Raw genomic sequence first — 27,447 nt, 5'->3', positions numbered from 1 at the left:
TATTATCCGGCGCTGGCCGCGCTCCGCTCCCCTGTTCTCGCCCTGCCCCCCGCGTGGCGCCCGCCAGGGAAACTACAACTCCCGGCAGGCCCCGGGGCCGCCGGGCGGAGCCGTCCCATTCCCCAGCAGGCCGACATCGGGGGGGGGGGGGGGCGAGCGCCCGCCTCCTTCCTACTGCCCGCCGTTGGTGAAGCGGGAGCGGGCCGTACCATGCGTGCGGCGTCCCCCCGCCGCGGCGGCCGTTGGAGGAGCCCTGAGGGGAGGCGGCGAGCGCGGGAGCGGCGGCGCCGGGCCGAGGATGGAGACCTGCGACCTGGGCGGCCGCCAGCAGGGCCCCATCTGGCACCGCAAGCCCGTCCCGGCGGCGCGGCGCGGGTAACGGCCGCCGCGGGGCGGGGGGCGGCGGCGGGGCAGGGTCGGCCCCGCGCAGCGCTGCCGCCTCAGCTCGCAGCCGGGGCTCGGTGCCGGGCCGGCGGCAGCCGTGGCCGCCCCCAGCGCTGCGCCGCGGGGGAGAGGCCGAGAGAGTGGGCGGGCCGAGGGGAGGGGGCGGAGGAGGCAGGCCAGCCGGAGCCCACCTGAGCTTCTGCAGGCTGGAGGGCCAGCCCGCGGATGCCCGGTTAGATAACGGAGAAAAACGTTCCCGCTGAAGGTGGAGCAGGTCCCCAAGGGGTCTGTGAAACCTCCGTGCTCAGAGATGCTCACAATTTGGCTGGGCAAGGGCCTGGACAGCTCTCCCAATTTAGCTTTTTTGTCTTAATTGTATATTGAACAAAATACCATAAGCGAATTTGCACGAGAGTTTAATTAAAGTGTGAAATACTAGGAAAATACTGTCTGGCCCAAGCTGAAGAGCAGCAGTATGAATGCTGCTTTGGAGTACTTGTATACTCTTTGACACGGGGAACCTGGATGCAGCTCTGTGAACTCCTAACTTTATTCTCCTGGGTTAGTTTAGTGGCAAAGGAACTTTTGAAAGGCAGAGAGTGGTGTTGGGGAAGTCCTGGGAGATGCTGTAACTACACTGATAAGTACTCGCATTTCAGGGTGTTTTTAGAATCAAAAGTCATACTTTGCTTGTGGGGTTTTTTATGACACTAAAGGCCCTAACATCACTACATTTTAATTATAATTTAAATTAGCTTAACATCTTTCTAATTTCATTTTTATGGCCCTTCCCTTTTATCACAGAAAAGAATGGGCTTAACAGAATGAGGTACAATTAGTTTTGTCTCTAGTCTGTACCATGGCTGCATGGCCCTTCTTCTTCTGATATTCACTCACACTTTATCACATACGCCAACAGTTGCATGCAGGTGCTGGATTGGCATATTATGCTCTCAGAAATTGGTGTCTCAGATAGCTATCAGCATCTTACATAGCCATGGTCACAGTCTTCTGCAAGTGCCCTGCAGTCTTTAAGCAGCCTCCCAATATCCTGTACAGTTTTAGATATTTAGTTTGACTCTGAGTTTACATCCAAGTGATGATAGAAAATAATTGGTTTGCCCAGTGTTAGCCAAAAAAATCCAGGAGTAGCAGATCTCCCAAATCTTAATGTCCTACTTCCTGGAAAAACCTTCCTCTTACGGCTTCTTCTGCACATGGGCTTTGGTTCTGCATCATTTTATGCCAACAGCATGGTACAAGGGTAGAATGTGAAAAAACAGCAAATTTTGTTCCACAATATCTCAGATGAATAATGATAAAAATGGCTTGCTTCATGCTTTTGAAGACTCTGGAAAGAAGTGGTATTAAAATTTCCCCCCACCCCAATCTAATCCAAGTGGTTTCTTACAGTAATTCATAGCTTCTCAGTTTTCTACCATGTTTCTTTACAGTGATAATGAAAAGCCAGGTTCCTTGCTGAGTGCTGAACTGGGCTTTCAGATGCATTGGTAGATGATACATCAGCATATATGTTAGTCATTAATAATATAACTGAAAATCAGGTAACTAGGAGCCACATAAAAGGATCAGAATGGTAGATTTCCCCCATCTGCTTTACTTGTCTCCTAACTACCTTCCAACATAGTGAATGACTTCCTTTGTTTAGTGTATTTTTCATATTAGAAATACATATTTTTCATGGAAGAAGATTTTTCATAGAACACTATGAATGATTAGAATTGTAAAACCGTAAGCTAGGAACATTTTAATCCTAGGTCTTGGAGAAATATATGATAATAAAACAGTTCTAAGCATGGTTGTTTTGCTTGCTTTCTTCACAGAGTTATAGTAAACATAATTCATAGTGTCAAAGGATGCCATTCAAAGACAATACGTTTTCTGAATGTGGCTTTTGACAGTTCCGGAGATTCTCTACTTGCTGGAGACCACCAAGGGAATATATATGTTTTTGACTTGAATGGAAACAGGTAAGAGTATTTCTATCGAGACATTTTAATTGTCTTCACATCTGTAACATTCAGAGGTATGGAACTTGCCTGGACAGCATGCCACAGGTCTGGTTTTAACCCTCAGTTTTCCACAAATGTGGAAACAGACAGTGGTTTTCTCGGAGCTGAAACTGCAAGCCCCTGTAGGCTCCCTAAATATTATTTTATTAGTTTAGCTGCTCCAAAAGATCAGTAGTTTGTAACTCTAAACTGAGCAAACAGCAATTTCATAGAACTTAAGCGATTAAATACTACCACAAGAAGTTATGCTTTGAACGATACCAATCAATTAATAATATGAGCCATGAATTACAATAAATTAGACCTAGTATTGTCATTTGCAGAAATAGATTAATCAGTCTTTTCAATTTTACACTACTGAGTTTTAATATTTTTATATTTATCATAATTAGATATTTCTTTGCTCTCTTTTGAGTTATGTTTTTCAGTGAAATATATTGAAACTGATTAAGTTATTACTTCAGTTGACATTATGAACCCAAGTTTGCTAACACAATGAGAACATATATTTTTAAATAGGTTCAACCTTGTTCAGCGGACAATGCAGGCTTGCACTGCTTTGGCCTTTAATCTTCGCAGAAAGACAGAATTCCTGGTGGCTTTGGCAGATTATTCCGTTAAGTGCTTTGATACAGGTAAGGAGAAATTTAAAGGCTTACTATCTGGATTGTTCTAAAAAACTACATCATTTTAGTTTCAATCTCAATTTTTTTTAAGTTTTTTTGATGGAAATCTTATTATGTGTTTTATGCCATCTGTTCTTCCAAGAAAAACCCCCACAGTTTGGGCCCGTGGGGGTTATAGTCCTGTGGATAAACGAACCCTTTGCTTTGTCAAAGTTTCTTGTTCCCATTGAGTCACGCAGGCGTCTGTTTAACTGAAGTCTAGCACAGGATCCCAGTTATATTTTTAAAGCAATTCTGTATGTTTGCTTAGAATGAGGTGCTGTATGTAAAATCAAACTAAAATCAGTCGGCAGTATGTTAGTTTGCAACTGAACCAGTTGTTAACTATATTTACAGTAAAATATTTTAACAAAGTGACAATATACACTAAAAGAACTGTCAGTACTTTTGAGTATGCAAGTAGATCTGTATCCTTATTCAAAAGCGATATCTAAAATTAACTTCACGGGCCAGCTGTGTCTTTCTCTTGATTAGAAGTTAAACGGTGAAAGTCACTGACAATTCATTCTTCATCAGTTAATCTTAACCTGTCAAAAAGTGCAGTTGTCGTGTCTCTCACCATCTGGATTTAAATCTTTTTCAAAAGCCGTAGGAATCACTCATCTGCAATTTGAGGGTCTGATATTATTAGTGAAGATTTTAATGTAACACACTGTTTCCCAAAATAGAGGAAGAGTCATAGTTAAGGTCTGAAATCCTCTGCTTTTTCTCCTCCTTTCAACCATAGTAAGACCAAACTTAGATTTTGGATGCACTTAGAGAAATCTTCTTAATTATTCCACAGAGTCCTGCATGTTTATATGGTGCTGTTTCCAGATACCAAGTCATACTAAAGAATGTTTTAAAATACAAATGTTATTCACTTAAGTCAGTATTGGGTAAACTATCCTTAGAGGTGTATTAGATAATACTTACTTGGTGGGTTCCACCCCCTGCTTTAGAAGCCGTACTCTGTAATCCCATGTCATCTTCCCATGTGACAATAGCTTTAAGCACTCAATTGTCCATAAGCAGAGCAGAAAGTTTGACTGTTAGGCTTCATGAGCTGCTTTATAGCCATTTCCCATCTTTGATGCCACAGCATTAGGTCAGCTGGAACCACCCCATGGACTGTCAAGCAAACTACCCAACGTAAATAGTGTGATTGCCACAAATACAGTTTGGTTGCTGAGGGAAGATTAGTGGTCATGCAGTCACAAGTGGGAGACAATGTATTCAGAGGAACCATTTCCTTAGTATGCAATACACAGCATAAAAGTGTTTTGGACTCTAAAAGAATTAATGAGGTGTTGCTTTCTGACTGTGCCTTTCTATAGTCATAGCCTGTTGTCATTAAACCTTTCTTCCTTGCACCTGTAAATAGCTGCGTAATCATCCATGCATATTGTCCACAAGTAAAAACAAGTGGAGAATTCTAACTAGAACATTCAGTCTCAACTTCTAGAGATTACTGTGGGTGTTCACATCGGATAATCTGCCTATGAGGCAGATCTCAGTGTTCATGACTTTTTAAGATTGATTCTTAGGCTAAATTAAACAAGTCTCTGCAATTTGGCTTTCTGTGTAGAACTGAGAATAACATGAAATCTGTTACTTGGAGATGAAGAGATGGTTATGTTTCTCTAAGGTATAATAACTATATGAAGACTGATACCTTTGTTTCTTGTTTGTTGGGCTGTGATGGTAAATGGTCATATACTAGGTATGCTTAAAAGTCTCTTTCACAGCATAGTGCTGGCAATAAAGGCTAAAGTAGTAGTTGTTTCACTTTGAATGACTTTCATATTCTTTTCATCTTTTTCATCAACTCCTGCAGAAACCAAGGAGCTAGTTAGTTGGATGAGGGGACATGATTCTTCGGTGTCTTCCATCTCTGTCCATGGCTCGGGCAGGTATGCCATCACTACATCCACTGATACAGCACAACTGTGGGACTTGGACACCTTTCAAAGAAGAAGAAAGCTGAATGTTCGTCAGTCTGTGGGCATACAAAAGGTGAGTAAGGAGCAACTGCTAAAGGATGAACAAGCATACCTCAGTAGGAGTAACACCACATGTTAAAATCACAGTACTTGAAACTATTTTTTAAAATACAGCTCAATCTTTTCTATATTTTTGGGCACATCTCCTTAACTGTTATCCTATCATGTCACCCAGACCACTGGAATCATGACTCAATAGTTGCAGAGATCTGCTGGGAACTTTTAAGGACCCTCCATCTTTAGAGATACTCAAAACTTGGTTGGATATGACCTTGACTAACCCAATTTAACCTGGAAGTTGGAGCCATCTTCTAGATGGATCCTGCTTTGACCTGGGGGTGGCTCAGAGGACCTCCAGAGATTGACTCCAACCTGAATGATACTGGGATTTAAGGGTGTTGTTAAAAAAACAGTTTTGGTGTCATAATGGTAACTTCAAACAGTCACCACCGCCTACCCCATTCAGCTGCTTATTCCAAAGCTGCTCTTCTTTCTATGCACACTAAGCACTGAATGTGGGAACAAACAAAGCTGAAAAGTAACTCAGCAAAAAGAAATTGCTGCCTTTCAGTCTAGTGGTTTCTTTGGTTCGGTTTGCTGCATAGACACTTATACTGGAACAACAGGGGATGAGAAGGATGATGTGTTTGTGTCAGGGAGTCGTTTAAATGGGTCTTCCTTAGCATTAAGCTGCTTTAAACAGGTCTGCCTGCACCACCAAATGTCAAATTTTGGCATAAGTACTACAGAAAGTACTGACGCAGTGCCCGAGCATTGCTTACACACGTGCTGCCCTGCAGTGAACAGTCTTACAAACACCACTTCAAACCAAAGTTCTCATCAGGCTGGTCACTAAAAAGCCATGCTGATTTTGCAGAGAACAAGGCTATTCATTTGAATGTCTCCACCGAGTTCTAGGTCAGGCAGAAATTTTGTCAGCCTGAAATAGTCACCTAGCAATTACTGTGGAAGATCATGCACAAATTTTTGTTTGTTTGTTTGTTTTATTAAAACTGTTGCGTAGTGAACATTGCTCAAATAATTATCATGTCTTCCCTCCAGGGATGGCTGCATTTCTTTAGTGGACAAGATTTTTCTACTGCTGAGTATCTTTCTTTGTGTAGGCTATGGGTAGGGGCTTCTTATTGATAAACAGCTCTTGGAATTTGGTAGGATCAGGATGTTACAGTATGAAAACAACCTTTAAATCCAAACAATAGTGACTATGGTTGAATGAATAAATACTGTTTGGGAATCAAGAACCTGCACTTTTGGTTTGGCTCTACCATTTCTGATAGGACATTATGCAAATAACCCAATTTATCTGGATTTCATTTTCCTGTCTTTAGAATAGAGATAATGATACTTACTCCCATGCCACTATTTAAGACATATAGATAAGTGCTTTATTAAAGATCAGATTTATTATTAGACTGCAGCCCTGACACTCATTGTCCAAAGTTGGATTCTTGCTTGCTGTCTGAGCCATCATAGTAGTGTCACACAAATCTCTGTGGTGTACTTTTTGGTGCCTCTTTACTTAAGCCCAGTTGCACTCCAACATACACCTTCTGTTAAGTTGGTATGGGGCAAAGCTAATTTGAAAAGAGAGACTGAGCTGCACACTGTAAGAATAGTGGGTGAAAAAAAAAAAGAAAGAAGAGCTAAGACATCACATCTATAACGACCATTTTCAAAGCATCACTGCTTATTCAAAAGCTGCTTGTGACCATCTTGTGGTATTTTTCTAGGGCAAAGCAGAAAATGAGGAACTGTTCAGTACTCCAGTTTACCAAAATGTAAACTTCATCCATCTGCATGATAGGCATCTGCTCTCAATTCATTGTCTAGACTTCCACAGGGTCCCTGAAGGAGGACAGGCAGCTCAATCTGTCTGAAGATGAATGACTGTCGTGGTTTAACCCCGGCTGGCAACTAAGCCCCACACAGCCGCTCGCTCACTCCCCCACAGTGGGATGGGGGAGAGAATCAGAAGAGTAAAAGTGAGAAAACTCGTGGGTTGACATAAAGACAGTTTAATAAGTAAAGCAAAAGTCGTGCGCGCAAGCAAAGCAAAACAAGGAATTCATTCACTCCTTCCCATCAACAGGCAGGTGTTCAGCCATCTCCAGGAAAGCAGGGCTCCATCATGCTTAACGGTTACTTGGGAAGACAAACGCCATCACTCCAAACGTCCCCCCCTTCCTTCTTCTTCCCCAGCTTTATATGCTGAGCATGACGTCATATGGTATGGAATATCCCTTTGGTCAGTTGGGGTCAGGTGTCCCGGCTGTGCCCCCTCCCAGCTTCTTGTGCACCCCCAGCCTGCTCGCTGGTGGGGTGGTGTGAGAAGCAGAAAAGGCCTTGACTCTGTGTGAGCACTGCTCAGCAGTAACAAAAACATCCCTGCATTATCAATGCTGTTTTCAGCACAAATCCAAAACATAGCCCCATACTAGCTACTATAAAGAAAATTAACTCTATCCCAGCCCAAACCAGCACAATGACTCTGGTAGGTGAGGTGACTCTTTCCCCACAGGTAACTTTTACTCACTGTCAAGTGATTAATTTGGCCTGAACATCCAGCTTTCAGTCACTAACATTCAGCAAGATGAATCCCATCCCAGGTATCCAGATTTACAGATTTTCAAGGCCCCAAGAGACCATTCAGACCAAAACTCTGAACTTCGTAGCACTGACTGTAAATCTCAGCCTGTAAATCTCAGTGAGTCCTTCAGGTAGTCCCTCAATGTTCAGATACCAGAAGACATTTTCAATTTAACCTTCAAAATTATAGGTACAGGGAATTTGCTGAAGCTGCATGTGCTGCTGCCAAAATAGAACCTCTGATCTGTAAATTTGTCATTAATTTACATCATCACAAATGATGTAAATTTCATTTACATCATGAAATATGTATATGATCACAAATAAACCAGTAATTTGCCATTAAGCAGGAATGTATCTGATGACATCCAAAAATGTAAATAATGCAATTTTTTTCTTCTCAAAAGAGATTACATATAAACAATAAACATGTTCAGAATAACTGAAAAAATATATTTACAAGCTTTTTGGTTTTATCTTCATTCATCCTCACAGTAAAATCTGCATTTCATAGTTGGAGAATACACTGCTAAACTTTCTACACTATTTTTTACTTTTAATAGTTGTACGCAAAACTAAGGAGTTTAAGTCTAAAGGTGAATGCTTCACAGAGTGCATTTGCCAGGCTCTTGGTACTATTGGAATGCTGAAGCCAGTTTGTACAAGATGCAGCAAGCAGTTGCTGAATGAGCAGTTCTGGCTCATGTCTTCCATCCCCTCCTGCTCCTGGGTTCATGTTCCCACCGTTTGTATTACATCCTCTCTGGCACTCATCAGAAACCTCCACAAGACAGTTTAACAGTCATAAAAATAACACAGATAAAGATTTGTGTCATTTCACTGAGATAAACTGGCTTAGCAAAGGGTACAACAAGTTCTGAACCAGTGCAAGGGAGAGCAGGCCTGCCTAGGCTGTAACAGGGGAAGGGGACCCGCTGCCTGTGGGATCTAAGCCTTGCACTGCAGCTGCATTACGCAGTTACAGTAATAGCCATACTGTCATGGCTTCTTGCTGTGTTTTATTCTGCCATGCACTTTGGTCCAATTTAAAGGGTACTTCCTTGACAACATATTCCATTTTTTTCTTTTCCAAATTCTTCCAGGTTTTTTTTCTTCCACTGAGTAACACCATCCTCAGCTGTTTCAAAGATAATTCTGTTTTTGCATGGGAATTTGATACTCTTCACTGTAAATACCAGTTGCCAACTCCTGTAGAAGGTTCTGTATTACTTTATAAGGTCTTTGCAGTTACCAGGTAAATTGCTATTTTAAACATTCTAAAGGTGGACTACAAAAATTGTAGTTTTAAAACAGGTTTTCTTTCCTTACTTGTAATGCTTTATGGAAGTGTTGAGCTGTATACTATGATAAGTTTTTGAACTCTGCTGTGACTGATACTTTCAGCAAGGATCGATAGCAGGTTTTATTACAGTCCCATAGCAGTTGAAATAAAGTAAGTTTATTTTTAATGACCAGTAAAATAAGGTTTAAACTGTCCTTTACAAAAGCAAATTTTATTATTTAGGAGCTATTTTGCTCTTTCAGGAGAGTATGACAGGAATAATGACAGATTCAAAAGTGATTTGAGGGCATAGAAGGAAATGTATGATCTCTCTCTTTTTAGCTAACGCTTACTTAAATTATAGTATTCTGATGGAAACTTTGCCTCATCTGTGATCCAGAGATGGCCGGATTTTTGTAGCTGGTGGAAAATCAAATCATCTTCACTTATGGTGTTTAGAATCAAAGCAGTTGATACGAATAATCCAGATGCCTGCAAAAGTACGAGCTGTCCGTCACCTGGAATTCCTCCCTGACAGTTTTGATGGGGGCTCCAATCAGGTCAGTTTTTTTACAAAGCTTAAGACTGGAGTATTGGGTTAGTTGATTCAACACATATACTTTGAGGGCTTTGGGGGGACACAGGGGATATGGGCCCATACCATACAAAAGGAAAGTTATTGTGCTAAATGTTTGCTCAATTGCTCTTTTAGCTTAATGGAATGTCATTGCTGAATTGGCTATTCCTCTTTGTTTTACATTGACAATATTAATTGATGAATCCTTTTAACTTATAGGTCCTTGGAGTGTTAAGTCAAGATAATATTATGAGATTTATCCATATAGAAACATACAAACTTCTTTTTGACATTGGGAGTCATGAAGAGGGAATTAGTACAGCAGCAACTAGCCCCAATGGACGGTATATTGCATCAGTAATGGAAAATGGTAGCCTTAATTTATACAGTATCCAAGCTTTGACTCAAGAAGGAAATAAGGTAGAGTGTTTTACATTTCTTAAAACAGCAGTAAATCCCATTCAAGTTGATATTGTCTACAAAACTTTTGTATCAGCAGTAGTTTGCAGACATGTGTTGGAGTGCCATATTTAACACTACAAATAAAGAAAAAGTGGTTTGTAGAGTTCCCTTCATAGTTACTCCAGCCTGTCAGGTAATATGATGTTTTTAAAGCATATGTGTCACTGTGTTTCTGGTGGTGGGGGGAGGGAAAGACGGTATTTCTTTCTACAGCAATTTGTATGGACCAATTTCTCTTTGTAATGATGTGTTGGGGAGATGGAACCAGCATAATTGTGCTGCTTCTATTCCGTTTCCTATAGGAAATGTTTTGCAACTGATGCTGTCTTAAACTGCGGGCATGAATGGTGTTTTTGTTACTGTGATTTTGTTCTTCTTACTGTGTTATTGGATACCAGCATCCATCATTATGGCACAATCATACTCCTAATCCTTCCTAAATAACAAACATTCTAAATACCAGTTCTTATTTTATTAAAGTAATTTATTAATGAGAGTCAGGTTTCTAAATCCAGAGTTCCATGTATCTTTAATCACCATGTCTTTGAAGTAAACAGTAACCAGCTTCGGATAATGACGGAGTTGGAGCTGAGGAAGGATGTGTAAAGATGTCACACATGCATTCCATTTGCACTTTTGCCGCCGGCTTGACGTGAACTGGGATATCCACTTTGTTACTTGCTTTCCCAATCTCCAACATTGAATTAATACCTCCCTGACACTGAAGACTAATTAAAGTTTGTAAAGGTCTTTTGTATTCTTTTTAACTGGTGCTATAGAAATGCAAAATGTTTTAGAGACATTGAGAAACACACTAAAATAAATAACCTGAACAGTACATGACACACATTTATACTATCCCAATTATATTTTAGTGTTTGCTAAACAAGGAAATATCATGATGTTTGGGTTGGTTTGGAAGCTACATAAACCTTCTCACAGTCTTTCTAGTTTATTACAGCAGTTTTATTCACTGGCATACTTATTCAGGAGTATACAGTCCATATATATTTATTTATGGTATAAATGTGTCTCTATTCTTCTTGTTATGGCCATCAAGCTCAAAAATATGGCATATAAAATAGAGTAAACATCAAATTATAGTGTTATTTAATCTGTCTTACAAGATGTTAACTGAGGTATTTTCACTTAATATTAGCCTCCACCACCCATGTTCAAAGTAGTAGAAGATTGGTCCAAGTGCACGTCAGAGGCAAATAAACTGACAATGAGAGTGACTTCAGAAAAGTCAGAGTGGCCTAGGAAATCTAAAGGAAGCAAAATTCAAAACAAATTGCTAAAACTGCAAGTGAACACATCACTTGAAAATAAAGAGGTAGGAAGAAGTTGCAAATATTTTCTTCTCCAGTCTGCAGCATTTAGATTTCATTGCAAAAAAATATTTAGCCACTTACTTTAAAGAATAAGTTCAGGCACTGATTCACTTGGACGTTTGAGCAGAGAGGGGATTGAGGGAGTTTTAGTACCATTTACTCTCTCTGTTTAGCCCATACTCCAGTATTATGTGACACAGCCACAGCTGCCTCAAGTCAGCTTGGTGTACCTCTGAGGTTGTTCAAGCAACTTGTGACACATTTGGATATTTGCTACATCTGATCTGCTTCCCTACTGGCCCCTCTAAAATGTCTGCCTAGAAGCCATGTCATTTTTTATTAGTTATTTAGAAGATGCATTACTGTTACATTTATTTCCCTTCTGTCATCACTGTGCCATCTTCTCTCTCTGTCTTCATCTTGCATGTCATATGTATATATACTCTCATATACACACACACACATATATACACACATATCTATATCTATATCCTCCTGTAACATTCATCACAATATGATCTGTTCCTTATGTCAATATTGTTTATGGTTTGGCTATATCCATCATTTAATTATATATAGTTTAGTCAGTGTCTGATTTGCTTCTGACTGAAATCAATGGCAGCTGTTCTTTGAGTTCAGTAGATGAATGATCTTTTGCATTATCTTTTTTGTTGTTGAAATGCCTGGGATTATGTAACAGGTAGCAGTACACGTTATTTTTTTTTTAATATTATGTTAGGAACTTCCGTATTTAGCCACTATCATCAATTAGAGTGCAAGGAAAGAGATTATGAAGGAGAAATCCTTACATTTATTGTTGATCCCCTATTTTGTAGAACAAATTGCCAGGTGGATTAAACAAGAAACGTCTGCGGGTCTTACTGAAAGGATTTGGAGAATATCCAGCAAAGTACAGGTATGTTTGTGTGCATGTTCATGCTTGCACAAAATAAAATTGCTTGTGTTTACTGGCCTACGAAAGAGAAGTTGCTTGACTAAGTCTGCTTTTTAATTGCAGGATGTTTGTTTGGCGTTCCTTATTACAACTTCCTGAAAACCACTTAGCATTCAGTAGCCTAATAGATAAGGGTACACACAGTGCATTTGTGAATATTCAAAATGAGTACCCCATCAAAAGCAGGAAATTGCTGAGAGTTTTACAGAGGTAAAATATATATTTATATTTATTTAAATAATATAGATTTTTATTTTCATACAGCGATCTGAAATGTATCCAATAGCTGGAATCAGCTGTAAGGAAAACTCTAAAATGAAATAGTAGTGCCCTCATGCGATTTTGTTTTTATAACTCTCATAATCTTGCATGTGTCTTGACGTTTACAATCTTTCTATGTTGTGGTTCTGAAATGCATATTATATTCTTGTTTGGTTTTGGATCGATGTTTTCTACACCTTTGTTTGCCTTTGCATATAGGACCTTATCAGCTCTAGCTCACTGGTCTGCTATCTTTGCTGAGACGCCTTATATTCCTTTGCTAGCATTCCCATTTGTAAAATTATTCCAGAACAACCAGCTGATCTGCTTCGAAGTTGTTGCTACAGTAGTAGGTAAGCAGTGATTTTAAAAACTCAAATACGCTGCAACATGTTTAAGCTTTCCCATGCAAAAGAGCTTTTCCTGATGAAATGAATGAGGTATTTCCTAAGAGGTCACCAGGCTCTCTTCTAAAGGTGTTGCCAGGAATTAATATGTAGCAACTGAATGCTTAAAACAAAAACCTGCTTCTACATAAAAACAAGACATGAGACTTCCTTTTGGAGTCTTTCTAGCAAAAAGTTAGCAGTTTAACAGTATTTGTAAAGTCTTATCAGTAAAACCAAATGTATCTAGCATAATTATATCATCATAACTAAAATATCTGAGACATGGGAAAAGTAGTCACACACACACACCCCACCCCTGCACCCACTCCCGGTCAAAAGGGAACTATCTCTTTGAAAGTTTTACTGTTTTCAGTTGTCCTAAGCGTGTGGTAACTCAAAATGAGACATTTGGCTGAAAGCTGGCTATGGCTGTCTTCTGAAGAAACATTCTAAATTAAAATGCTTTACACTTAAATTAGTTGTTGCAGCTGCTGCTAAGTCTACAGAAGATATGTGCTGCCAAGCATAGATACCCACTTTGCAAACACATGCTGTTAGTGAATAAGCATCCAAGTTTACGGAAATTATTCTTAGTATGTTAAAAATTACTTTATCCAGGCTGTGGTTTCATGAGACAGAAATACCAGTTTAAGCATTCCCATCTGCCTCCAACCACTTAGTCCCACAGCACATAGACTTTTTTTCACTTTATTTTTGAGCCAGATTAGTTCCCCAGTCTGGTTCACAGTGTACTGACACAAACACTCATGCCAGTGCAGCTGGAGGAGCAGCATACTGTGGGAATGGTTTAGGAATAAAAGCTAGGAAAGAGGAGAGATGAGAATGTCTTGAATAGGTTTCGCTGCCTAAAACTACCTCATAAATTCAAAGCCTTTATAACCAAACCTTAAGGTTGTCAGGAGTCTATCACTGGATTACAGTGGATTGTGTTGGGCTTTTTTTTCTCTTTCAGTTAATTTTTGTCAGCACTGGTTTGAGTATTTTCCCAATCCTCCAGTTAATGTCCTCAGTATGATGGAAAATGTTTTGGCACATCATGACAAAGAACTACTTCAGCATTTAATAAAATACAATGTGACTTCACAGGTAATATTCTAGCCAGCTTTTGTATATGAAATGTCACTGCATTGAATGATAGTGCAGTAGTCTTTTATTTTGAAATAATTCTTTTTTGAGGGAGCTTTCATTAAATAACCGTGAATGATATGGGAGTGTAAAGAATATATCATTGCTTTCCTGCAGCTTGTCCTTTTCCATGATCATAAATCTCACATACATGGTACTGTAGTTCTTAGAAGTCCTTTGCTTTCAAGTCCACATTGATTGAAAATCTACTTATGAAAACATAAATGTACTTTTTTTTTTTTTTAAGTGGACATAGGTGTGATGAATTCATCTTGTAATCCCTATTTATCATTACGGATGAGTTTAGCTTCACAAATCTAAACAGAAGATTTAGACATCAGGTGAAATAAGAAATTTATTTATAATTACCCCATATTAATGTTGAATGTTTATAGTAGGTGATAAAACTTATCTTCAAATATTCTGGTTTAGTTCCCATTTCTTTCATAAATCAATAAATTCTTGGTATAAGGCAAGAAAAATTCATATTATTTCTTTAAAAGGAATGGTAAAATTGTACTAACGGATTATTTTGTCAATTTTCCCAAATAATTAGGTTTATGCTTGGCCTCTTCTAGAAACACTGTTATCTGAGGTTCTAACAAGAGAAGAATGGCTGAAAGTCTTTGACAATATCTTCTCCAACCATCCTTCGTACTTTCTAATGATTGTTGTAGCCTATATTATATGTTCCAGAGCTCCCTTGCTTCACTGTCATCAAACAGGGGATTTTGAGGTAAACATCTTCATATTTAAGTCAGTCATATGAAAGTGTACCTACAGAGACATATAAAACATTGTTTCTGTTGTTACGGAGGTTAGAAGGAGATGTTTCATTTCTACATTAATATATTATTACATGTTTCTGAACAGCATCGTCTAGTACCTGACAAATATACAATAAATGAGTAAAATATTGAGCAATTTCCTGCAGTTTAATGCACGAGATCTTTAAAGGCTTTCATAAGCTTTCTAATGCCGCTAAAAGCCATTTTGTAAATGTCAATAGTTCATCAACTACAAAATAACTCTGCCTCTTTTTTGGGGATCTAATATGGACTTGTGCTTGTGGAGATAAGACACAGTCATTCTGTCATGTTGTTTCATTATTTTGCTTTCAGATTTGCAAAATTAGGCAGTATTATTTGACGTTCTCTGAAGCTAAATGAAAACATTTCCTTATGTTTATCCTTACATGGGAGGAGGAGGTTTTTTCATATGAAAACATCTCAGTAGGCAAACAAAGGGTTCCACCTTGAAAATGTGCTTGTGAGCAGACAGTTTGACAGACATCAAACAGACAACATTATTGCTACGTTTAATAATAACCAATTTAAAGATTTTCTTGGTGAATAAGATCTTTGACAGGAAGAATAGTCCTTCAAGAAGAGGAACTTCCAAGCTTCATGTTTGAACACCAGAAGTCGAGGGAGGTTTATCCAGTGGTAGGAGTGTCTATGCAGGCAGTTGGACACTCTAAATTCACACCTAGCTTTCCAGATCCCTTACACAACTGTCATCTGAAGAGAAGGAAAAGAACCAGAGCATACTTTTACAACTTGAAGAGGTTTGGGTCAAGTCATTTTAGCCGGTGATATTTTACTAATTGGTAGGGCTAACTTAATAATCCCTTTTTAAATCAACTTTTGGAATATAGGTCTTGCTAATTTACCTAATTATTCCCAAATAAGTATATTAAAAACTTGCTTAATCTTTTGTAGAATGTAAATGGAAGCATGTCTCTTACAGTATTTCTTTCATCATCGTAACAACCTGGACATTAATGCTGTGATTAAGGAAGCTTATCGTCTTATGGAGGCTACACCACTAGATATCCATCCACAGCGTACGCTTGATGACTTCATACCACTTACAAAAGGACAGTACCCTGTATTTAATAAATATCCCAATTTCATTGTGGATTATCAAACTCGGGAATGGGAGAGGATCAGACAGGATGAAATTGAATACTTACGAGAGAGGTATTAATGGGAAAGTTGAAGACAGTATCAGAGTGGGAGGGAGAGGTGAACACAGTTGCTTTTTTCTGTTGTAATCTGTATGCTTGAGAAGAGAGACGATTAAGAAAATTCAAGAAGATGACTTTAAATAGCTGCTAAAGGTTAAGAGTTATTTGGTTTGACAGATTTTTAAGTTAAATTGGTAGTCTTATCTTAAAAAAAAAAAGTTTGATAATTCGCAGAAAATACTGGGCCGCAAGTCTTCAAACTTGAAAGCTTGTAAGTCAGAGCCTAAACCTCCATTGACTTTGTAGTGTCCAACTTTGTGAAGGGCCAGGAGTTCTTAGCTTGCTATTGAAATCAATGGGTACCATGATGCCATGGCACCTTTAGAAACTATTATTTTTTGTTAAGAATGTGAGGAAGACAATATCTGCAGTCATCTGAAATGCCCTGTTGTCTGTAACAGTATTGTAACTCTTCCTCATGTACTTTATCAGTACATAAAGGGGATGCCATACTCTTTCATGACATCTCATTTCAGCAGTTCTTTGCTAGTACAGTCATCAATTTCTAAATAATCAAGTAATTTCTTGATACTTGGCTTGAATTATTAACATGTGATCTCCTTCCATTTAGACAATTAGCACATGAATTAGAAGCTAAAGCACAGGAACGGAAAGCAGAAGATGAAGCCTGGTATCGAAAGCAGGAATTACTTCGAGAAGCTGAAGAACAGAGGCGAAAAATGCTACTGGAAGAAGAAGAGAAGCTGGCAGAACAGAGGCAGAGGTATTACAGTATAAGAAGCATTAGGGGCCTGGCTACAGAATCCTGCTATTACATTTTTAACCATGAGTAAAGGAGAAATAACCACTAATTTGTATAAATTGTAATGTGGGAAAACAGTGTGGTCTGGTGGGTCAGATTTTGGTGTGGGAATGAAGTGATCTGGGTTGTATTACTGCCTTGCCTGAGGGAATACAGCAGATTAGAGGCCAAGTCACTTCGTATTTTTGTCTCAGCTCCCAGCCTTTTGTCTGATCTCTTCGGATTGGGAATGCTCTTAAGCAGTCAATTGCTGTGTGTTTGCACACTGAGACTTCAGACTTGCACTGTGGGCAGACTCACGCTGCAAATATAAAAGTCACTTATAGTATCAGTGACTGTACACATTCTTGTATTTCTAGTGGATTTAGAAAAAAGACTGCTTTATGTATCAGTTGCTGAGCAAAGAGTTGTGATAGTACTGAAGCTGAACTGTTAGTTTGTACATTTTGCAGTTGTGAAGGTTTAAGAGAATTTCAACATCTCCATAGTTCTTTAGATCAGCTACAAGTAATCATAGAATCATTTAGGTTGGAAAAGACCCTTAAGATCATCAAGTCCAACCACTAACCTAACACTACCAAGTCCACCACTAAAGCATGTGCCTAATCGCCATGTCTGCAGGCGCTCCGTTTAAACCTCTGTAACCTAGAGTAAGCTCACTTTTTTTTTAAAAGAGGGCAGTAAGCCTTTCTTTGCAAACTAATTCTTGAGTTTGTGGTTTTATTCCTTGAAAAAGTTTTATATTTTCCAAATAAAATTAGGACTAATTTTGTGCAGAAGGAGGTACCAGGACACTGGCAATTATTCTAAGGAATAGTTTCCAGTTCTGGATCATTGTAATAGTAAACTAGTGCTTATTAAAGTAGGACAGAAACAGGGCACAGGACTTAAAAGCTTAATTGGCGACGTTGCCATTAGAGGATGTCTATGTGTCTGTGAATTTCATTTTGTCTTGTAAATGAAAACTGGACAATTTAAAAGAATGAAAGCAACTGTCCTAAGCTTTGTAAGTTAGAGATTAGCTCATAGTAACTAATGGATAACTGCAGTGCAAGTTTCTGCTCTTTGGTACTGACCTTTCACATATACAAGTTCCCGTGTTTCTGTTTGTTTTGGCTTTGAAGAGTAGCTGCTGTGAAAAGAGAACTGAAAGTAAAGGAACTACAATTTCTAGATGCTTCAAGAAGGCGTTTTCTGAAATACCAGCAAGATCAGCGTCAAATGGAACTGAAACATCTCGATGACGAAATTGCGAGAAAGGCTGAGTATTGCTCAAGCAATTCTTTTGTTGAAGGTTTATTAGTGAAAAAAAACAAGGAAAAAATGCATAACTAAAATTTCAGTTCATATACTGTGATTTGTGAGCCCAGAGGTGTATTTAGCATGAGATGGACTGCTTTAAGTGGTAAATGCATAATTTAACAGTTTTATTTGGCACTTACTATGTTCCACTGCCTTGCTTTAACTGGCAAAATTCCTGAGAAAAGCCATATTCATCTGTATATTGGCAGTGTTGAAAAATGTAATGAGCTCCTTAAAGGACTAGTGAATTCTCAGCTGTCTGTGGGCTGTATGTCCAGATTGCAAATAAACTCTGCCATTGATGGAGAGGCTCTGAGTGGCCTCTGGCGAGGCCTGGCTCTGCTCCCGTGTTACTAGCTCAAGCACCGTGGCATGCAGATGCTGAGAATGGAAGCTTTTGAACCTCGTGGGCACGAATTGAGTCTTTGCAGGGCCATTCCTTGTGTCTCAGCACCACACTTTGCAGAGTGTAGTGCAGTTGTGTGTTTGTTTCCGCAGTCAGGGCACTGTAAAATTTGTTAGCTCCAGCTCAGCACAGGTTCTGCCAGGTGCAAAGTGGCCACTTCCCTATCTGTGTACTGTTCTCCGCAGCATCCTGGGTTCAGAGACTCCTTATTTGATTCGGAGCTGCATCTGGCAGATTATTAGCGCTAGATCAAGCATGACATTTCCCTAATATGCTTGGCTAGATGCAAAACTATTCCTGTGCCTCTTTTCCACCTTGCCCTGTACTTTTGATATGCAATATTTTCCATTATTCATGGTATGACAGAAAGTTAACTAGAATTTAGAAGTAGGGTGTGGCTTGGAGTTTTGGACATTCTTCTTGATACTGGTTTTTTAAGGGAGAAGAATTTCTCCTTTACTGTATCTTAATGTGTTTCTCTTCTCCTCAAGGCATCCATGAGAGAGCAGGAAACAGCTGCTACTGTTCAAGATGTAGAAGTACAACGGATGGAACTTGAATCACAAAGACAGCTTTTTGAGCAGGTAGTTATTAGGGAACTATGCAGACGTTTATATTTAATGGTTCTTCCTTTGCAGTTCTCAGATTCGGTTGTATTCATTCAACCAGACTTTGTGAGGAAAAAGGGGGGCGCTTTTTTTTTTCCCCCTCTCTGATACCTTTTTTAGAATAAACCCTCTGTTGATAAGACCATTAGTAGAACTCACTGTTATCTGTTTTTCTGGGAGAAAATACCCATGTCCTCCCCATTTTATTCTTCTCCTGTGCAGAGGTATCATTAGGTTGCTGCAGGGTTTAGCTGTGTGCTCAGCTGGTTGAGAGAAGTGAGGAACGTGTAAATAAGAAATAAGTCTATAACAATATGTTCCTCATCCCAGAAACTCCCACCTTTTCATCTGTGGTATCCAGATATATCTACATTTTCTGGAGAGAACAGTATAGCAGATTGATGTAGTTGATGAAAAAATGTCGAACTGCAAACATCATTAAGCAAAGAGGAGTGGATGGTTTGTGGGGAATGTGCAGTTCCTTTCTCTGACTTATAATTCAGAAAGATCACTATTCAGTAATAAAGGGTTTTAATCAATAATACTGTTTAAAGTTAAATATGAGTTAATTCTTATAAATAATTAATGACTGAAAAGCAAGGCTGCCGATGGAAGGCTTTAGCAATGTCCATTTTGGTTAGAAATAGTAAGTTAAGTGTTTAGAAATCACAGCTACATGTGCCCATCTTGCATACCTGCAGATCCAATGGAATGCAAGCAGAAGTGAACATCCAGATAGCTAACCCTTATTTTGAAGCATGTGTCTGCTTATATTTGGCTTTTTAAAGCTTTTGGCCATGGGCTTTTTATGCTGAGCATAACTGGGCTAAATTTCTTTTAGCATTTATTTATTGAATACACAGCCAGCTGTATTGTGGCTACATAACGCAAACCAGGCTAAGCTCATTTGTGTTCCAGTACATGTAAAGTCAGCTGTTTAAGGGAACTAATTCTACAGTGATCATCCTCTTTGGGCTAGAAAGGTAGCAATTATTTAACTAACTGAGGATATATGTCTCCCCACAAGAGTCTGTGTAGACAGGCTTTCACTGCCCATGCCCTGAACTGACTGTTTTACTGCCATTAGTGAGGGGTGATATGCAAGCTTAGAAGGCCGTGTATGTTAACTTTGCTTCAGTACCCTGCTGACACAGCTCAATAGATTTCCGCAGGCCTGGGAAGGGGTTATGTCTTCTCCAGAAAACTCTGTAGATGTGCCCTGATGAATGTGAAGAAAAGGTGGTGAGAGTTAAAATTCTATTTCTGGATCTACTGCTGATTTGTACTACTTCGGCAAATCATCTCTGCATTCAAGCTGCAGATGTGTTTATTATAAGTCCCTGTACCATGAAACATGATTTATATTTGTGAAACATTTTGAGGTTTTGGCTAAAATGCGCCATAAAAGTGCAGAATATTTTCATGATGAATCTAATTCATTTAAGTTGGAATTCTGCTTTTATGCTCCACTGTAATCCAGGGAACGGAATTACGTCAATATCAACCTGCGAGACCACTGTGGTGACTCAGGCTTAGTGTAATTCCAAGTGGATAAAACAGCAGGGACTATCACTTTCTTGGACAGTTATGATGTATAGTGGGATGAGATGTGTGGATATATTCAAATACTAGTTTAATGAAATTCTAATAGATGTTAAAGAGACAGAATTACAAATGTGGGTTAGTAGCTTAGCAACAGTAATTTATGTTTGTGTGTTTGGCAGCATCTAATCAAAGATCAAGAGGCGGTTACAAAGGAAATGAAAGAAGAGGTGGATGCCCATCGAAGAAGGGTGGATCTGGAATATCATCTTGTTCAGAGATTGATGGAAATAGATAGAGAAGAAAAACAGAAAGCTCATAGAGTAAGATGATTGGATCTTAACATGTATTTTGGGGAGTTAGTATGCTAACTAGTGCAAGTAGTACTACTTAATAGTATTTTAATTGCAATTAACTAGTTCAAGTTAATATGAAAATATTTTCTAAAGAAATCTGATTTCTAGACACCTATATTAATAGATTATGACGGTATGTTTAAAGTTTTGAGGTTTTCAAAAATCTAATTGAAGTGTCCAAACAGCTATATAATACTGCAATTCTCTGGGCCTGCCATGAATATTAACTTTTCTTTACTTCTCAGAACTTAGAAGGCATATAAGGCTCAAAAGTGCTTTTCAGAATAAGACATCCTCCTGTTAAGGAACATGTTTTATTTGTAACCATAATAAAACAAAAGTAAGCCTCAAAGGAACTTTCAGTTGGTAGTACTTGGCAGGAAATTCAGCTGTAGAAGCTGTCTTCTAGATCACAGTAATGAATGTATGTAGCTTGACATTAGGAATTGTTCAGATTTTCAAGCACAGAACTTGTAACTGCACAGTTGGAAAAATAGTTGCAACTAACCCACTACCCATATGCTTGGCATCTGCATTTATATTTTGTCTAGAAATAAACATATGGGTCTGAATTTTTGTAAACAGCCTTCGATTTTTGGAAGCAGATGGATGTGGGTGGAAGTATTGGCATCCAGGTATCAATCTTACGTTAATTGCACCTGTAAATCATATTAAATCCATGCTAGGAAAGCAAAATCCCCAAAATCATGGAGAGGGTTGATGCCTCTTTCCAAAAGATTAAAAAAAACCCCAAACCTAAACTAAAAAAGACCCTCAGTAAGGGAAAGAATAAGGATGAAGAAGAAGCAGAAGAAAGCCCTGATAGATGAGACGGCCTGCTGTAATGAGTGGAGGAGTGGCACTGCAGGTACAGTCTCCCAGCAGGGACATCACAGTGATACTGCAGAACGCTTCAGTTCATCTTACCTTATCTGTATGTACAGCTGTGTACTTGAAATAGAGTACTCAGATTTCTGGTAAGAAAGGTTTTTTATTAGGTGGCTGAAGAAAATTTAGCCAAAGCAGAGCAGAAACGCATTGACACCGACTGGAGGTTGCAAGCGTTACATAAACTAAGGCGTGATGATCAGGACCGTGAGAAGCATTATGAAGAGATAGCCAAGCTCCTGCATGACAACAGGGTGAAAGAAGCTGAACTGCTGAAGGCCATGAGGGAAGCAGAAGAAAAAAAGGTGTTTGCATTATTTCTTTTTCTAAGTGGGACTGGCACAAATGTAACTGTCTTTTGCCCATAACATGGTAGAGCATAAAACTGAAAGGTATTGAAGAAATATTTTGTTAGGAATCTCCTTTCCTAAGTTTTGACTGGAAGTTTCTGGAAGCACTAGAGCAAATCGGTGAGGATATTTTAGGCTTAGGAAAGCATATTCCTAATGCTCTAAGTTCCTCTCATTTTTTTTTCTCTGACCCAAGACTTTTACTATTCTCCAGGAGTTTGAATGAGAAATTTTTCAGAAAGAAACATTCACTCAGCTTAATAACATGTATTTTGATTTAAGGGTGAAGTTTAGTCTAATAATCTGGATGGTTTTACTTGTTGCTTTTTCCTTGCAACACATCTGTTGAGGACACATTTAATATCTCTGTTGCACAGTGGGAAGAAGTTTTACAGAAAAAAGCTCAACTGGAAGAAGAGCAGAAGGCTGCTGCTGCTGCAGATAAGCACCGGAAGCAGTTTTTAGAAGACAAAATGGATGACACATTAGAATTGGCTGAAAAGCTGCAAAGAGAAGATGGCTATTTTGGTGAGCATATAGGTAATGCAGTTCTCCTGTGCAGGTGTTGGCATGAAGCATTCAGCAACTGAATACAAACTAAGTGTCCAATATTAGGGATAAACTTAAGCTTAACTCCTTTATATAAGTACTTTTTGGCAGTATTCTTTCATGAAACCAATATATCAGGATCTCAGTTTGATATCTATCAGATGCAGCAATATAAATGGCATTTTTGGTAGAAGCACAGGTTTAGATCAGCTTAAGCCAATCATAAAATCGCATCCCTTAGAAATCCTCTGTCAAGTAATGTAAAGAACAGCAAACTCACTGCCAACAAGTGACTTTGCCAAGTGTTTGTTCACAGGAGAAAAACATTTATGCGCTTCCAGAATTGGCCAGTACATCCTTCTCAAATGCTGCATTTGTGTGCTTTTGCAGATATTTCTCCTATTCCTCCATCTCTGCAAGGCTTACACAAGATTAGTGTTTAGTATTAAGATTAGGTGATTAATATTGCTTTGGGTGAACTTTCTCAGACTTTGCCCTTATTTGCCTAATGTTTTTAATATGGAGTAATTTGTAACTGCCAATTATTAAAATGGGTGTCTCCTCCTAAAACTGCAAGTATGAGTAGCCATATTCCACATGATCTTAGTGGCCCATTTGTCAGAAGATTAATTATATAGGAAGAAACAGCAATGTGGAGCTGTAATTTCTTGAAATGAAATGCAGTGATGCATAGCCTTGACCCATAGACTAGAAACATTGACTTTTAATTCTGAGCAAATTGTACTTGCCATTAGCTGGAGTGAGTGATTGTTCCAGTTTTGCTTCCTGGAGAAAAACTGTTTCACCTCAAGCTAGAAAAGTTCCTAGAAATTTAAACACTTTTAATTTACAAAGAATCCTTCTCTCCACTTCCCACAGAGAGACTGCGTGTTTTAAAGGCCAGATGTACAGAGAGAGGGGTAGAACTCCAGCAGGTGCCAAGGTCTGGAAACATCTGTCTCAATGATTTGTCTGCATCAGAGTCATCATCACACAGTAAGTTTCTAAGTTAGGACCTTCCTTTCTTTAACATTTAATTTCAGAAGCATGGATCACCTCATTGTGCGATTGAGTCATTATTAGCTGTGTAGGTGTTTAGTGGATAGTAAATGAGTTTATTGTTGTATTCTATTTCACACCTGAAAAAATGTCTTCACTACCAGGGGCAGCACAGGTAGGAAGTGCCTGAAGTGCATCACATTATGAGAATAGTCATATTCTCAACTCTCAGCCCAGTTTCATCTCATTCTGACCTGATCATTTTACCTATGCTTTTTCTGTCTTCATCGTTATGTATGATTTGGGGATGTTGAGAAGATGTAGAACTGTCTTTCTTCAAAGTCTTACTGAGAGTTACAGTCAGGAATTAGTCTGTAATCATTTCCTCTGGGCTGTCCTAGCCGTTATGGCCAGTGAAAGCACATTTTAAAACCACACGCATCTTATGTACAAAACTGTACGCAATGGGAAACATGTATATCTATGGACCTCCCATAGCGACCCATCAGCATCTGACCTTTTTGTAACAAAACATAGGTACCACTTTCAAAGAACCTAGGAGGAGTTGTTCCTTGTTTTTATGGGTCCTAGGGCTGTCTCGCATACAGTGGTGCTAATAAAACATAGTGTTTCTATGCAGGAGGTATCAGTTTTCCAATGAGCATTTATGGTATTTATGGAAAACTGTTAGTTCCAATATTAAGTCCGAGTTTCTTGCACTTAAGTGTCTTTAGACAGAAGACAAGAACTGGCATGCCGAGAGCGGGAACTGATGGCAGAAGTCAGACGGCTCAGACAAAAGCTTACCTCACAGGCTCGAACTAGACATCCTCCAACTCATTTCCGAGCTACAAAGTGGACACCTTGAGATGGTTTGGTCTGGACCTCATCTGTACTTTCAAATTATTAATCAGTGAAACGCTAAATATGTACAGTGTGATTAAGGACTGATCATAGATTGTTTATTATGAAGGTCTTTGGAAATATTTTTATATAAAAATGCTAGCTAGAAAAATGTGTGTTGTTTGTAACCTTCTCATTATTTTCTTGGTAACTATAATGCTATTTTTACTTCTAAAATAAACTCACTTTTTACCATTAAGTTATTACACTTGAAGTATTTGTGCACTTTCTGGTGAATACCATGACTTGAAGAAACAAACTGCTGTTAAAATGTTGGTTTTGTCAGTGATGTGTAAGTGGATTCTACAAGTTGCAGCACGGAAATTTGCAATTAGAGAAAAAGTCCTTCCCATTGAGAGCCGAACACTGAAAATATGGCCCAGGGAGGCTGTGGAACCTCCATTGCTGGAGATACGCGTAGTTGTTACACATATTAGCAGGTACATTTCATGATAAAGAAAGGAGACAGAGGATCTAAATGAAAACAATTATTTTTGTGCTGCTAGGCTGATTTTCACTGGCTATCACTATTAGCATCCTATTAGCGTCTAGAACCAGAAACAGTCACATTAGCAGCAACAGGGATCCATGGAAATCTCATGGCAGCCCTCAGCAGAGTGCGGGGAAGAGGCATCGTCCCTTTTCAAAGGGAGAAAAACGCAACAGGCAAAGATCATCTCTGGGAGGCAGAAGGAGTAGATGAGGAAAGTGCCTTGTTCTGATGACTGTCTTGGAGTTTACATGTGATAATTTCTATATTTAAAGAGAAAAACGCACAAAGTTTTTGGCTAGCACCTTGGCCCATATATGCCCACACTTACGGTTTGTAAAAACGTTACAGCTGTGAATGTGCATAAACCAGAGCGTTTCCAGCAGGCAGGAGCTGGTGCCCTGTCGTGCCCCAGTAGCAGCTCCTGGTCCCTGCCTGCTGCCGGGGGCCGCGTGACCCCTCGGCCCTGCCTGCGCCCTGGGTTTACCCCGCAGCCCACCGCAGGAGCGGGACCGATTTCCCCATTCCCAAATCCTGAAATGGGCTTGCAGACAGCTTGAATGCAGAAAACCCTCTGCCAAAGTGCTTTTTTTGAACAATATACGTCGTGGAAATCACTCCCGTGAGTGCACAACCAGGAGACACAGGCCCCTGCCCTGGCACTACAGCTTCGTAAATCACGACAGCAACGACAAAGCTAAGGGGTTAGAGAGCAATTCTGTATGGGTTCTGTCGCAGCTAAAAGCGCGGGGGCCGCGGCAGCTCTGCGGGCTCCGGCCGGGGGAGCCTCGTCCCGCCGCAGGAAGAAAAGAAGCTCCTCGCCTTTGCCCCGTGTGAGGATCGAACTCACGACCTTCAGATTATGAGACTGACGCGCTACCTACTGCGCTAACGAGGCGGCTGAAAGTACCCTCCCTGCGCTGGCTCTCGACGCTGCCCCTCGGCCCCGCCCCGGCGGCGCCTCGTCCTGCCAGGGCCGCTGAGGGCCGCGCGGCCGCCTGAGCCCGCGCCGAGGGACAACGAGGGGCGGGAGGGACGGCCCGGCCCGGGACGGCCCGGCCCGGTCCTTCCTCCGACTGCTCTAGCGGGCTCCCTGCCGGAGGGTCCCGCGGTGACCTCGTGGGGCCTCGGGAGTGACCGTGTGGGACCCCACAGTGACTGAGTGGGGCCCTGTGGAGACGGTGCGGGGCTTTGTGGTGGCTATGGAGCCCCAGGGTGACTGTGTGGGTCCTGATGGTGATGGTTTGGGATCCTGTGGTGGCCATGTGGGACACGGGAGTGACCAAGTGGGACCCCAGGGTGACAACGGGGGTTCCCTGGGGTGACACTGTGAGGCTCCATGGTGACAACCGTTGGTGGCCTGCGTGGGGCCCTGCTGTGACCATGTGGGGACCAGGGTGACTGTGTGGGACATTGAGTAACCATGTGGGACCCGAGGTGACAGCACTGGTCCTGGCCGGGGTGGGGGGTGACAGCCCTGCTGGGCACAGGGAGGGCCGATCGGCGTTCACAGGGCGCAATCTTGCATGTCAGGATAATTAGGTGGCATCATTTTCGGCATAATTGTGCAGAACAGGTCAGTAGATAATTAGTGACTTTTGGCCGCGTCTGACAGCTGTGGGCGGATGTTGGGGGTGGGGGGGAGGGACAGGATAGTTTTTAAACACACCAGCAGCTCGGGGACGGGCCCCACCACCACCTCTCCTCGGCCCCCAGGTGGGTGTTTCCTGCCCTCTGTGGCTCCGGGATTAAAATCTGAACCATTTCATACCCTTTTCTCTTTTCATATGTATATGTTTGTGTCATCCTCACGTGTAATTACTTTTTTTCCCCCCATAAGGCATCTGACATAGACCCAGAATCTGGGAAGCTCCCCTGGAGAAACTGGGCCTGTGTCAGTCTGAGTGGCCCTGCAGAAGTCCATGGTCCCAAGTGTGTTGGTCAGAGCAGCAGGACCCTTTCCCCGCTCAGACGTGCCTTCAGCAGCCCGTACCCCCGTGCAAGAGCCCAGACTGGTGTGTCCCCTTGATCCTGTGCTCCCCTCCAGAGCCGTGGCACGCTGGTTTACGGATGCTGAGCTATGCAGGGTGAGGGCAAACTCAACCTGCGTGAGAAAACTGTGTCACACGTGCCTCTGCATAAAAGCATGCACACAGGTATGTAT

General features: G+C 40.4%; 1 protein-coding gene and 1 non-coding gene across 5 annotated transcripts; one reads left to right on the top strand and one right to left on the bottom strand.

The window, feature by feature from the left end:
• The first annotated feature begins 283 nt into the window (after positions 1-283).
• Positions 284-24,987, top strand: TBC1D31 (TBC1 domain family member 31). Of its 4 annotated transcripts, none has more exons than XM_076329160.1 (22): positions 284-375; positions 2,229-2,375; positions 2,937-3,052; positions 4,920-5,098; positions 8,796-8,947; positions 9,375-9,534; positions 9,771-9,971; positions 11,173-11,349; positions 12,184-12,263; positions 12,366-12,512; positions 12,783-12,916; positions 13,926-14,059; positions 14,655-14,834; positions 15,848-16,080; positions 16,699-16,851; positions 18,015-18,150; positions 19,090-19,182; positions 20,931-21,071; positions 22,103-22,297; positions 22,720-22,870; positions 23,771-23,887; positions 24,616-24,987. In XM_076329160.1, the coding sequence occupies exons 1-22, from the start codon at positions 299-301 to the stop codon at positions 24,756-24,758; spliced, it is 3,246 nt and encodes a 1,081-aa protein (XP_076185275.1). In that variant the 5' UTR covers positions 284-298; the 3' UTR covers positions 24,759-24,987. The 4 variants fall into 4 exon arrangements, with proteins under 4 accessions (XP_076185275.1, XP_076185273.1, XP_076185274.1 ...); XM_076329158.1 differs by having other exon boundaries at positions 299-375; positions 22,720-22,882; XM_076329159.1 differs by lacking the exons at positions 23,771-23,887; positions 24,616-24,987 and having other exon boundaries at positions 299-375; positions 22,103-22,299; positions 22,720-22,864.
• Positions 24,988-26,108: 1,121 nt separating this feature from the next.
• On the bottom strand, positions 26,109-26,181 carry TRNAM-CAU (transfer RNA methionine (anticodon CAU)). The gene has a single exon. It is a non-coding gene; the product is annotated as a tRNA-Met (tRNA).
• Positions 26,182-27,447: the final 1,266 nt, after the last annotated feature.

The sequence above is a fragment of the Aptenodytes patagonicus genome, chromosome 2 (genome assembly GCF_965638725.1).
Source record: "Aptenodytes patagonicus chromosome 2, bAptPat1.pri.cur, whole genome shotgun sequence".
Classification (NCBI taxonomy): Eukaryota; Metazoa; Chordata; class Aves; order Sphenisciformes; family Spheniscidae; genus Aptenodytes; species Aptenodytes patagonicus.
This window is presented reverse-complemented; position numbering and strand designations above follow the sequence as displayed.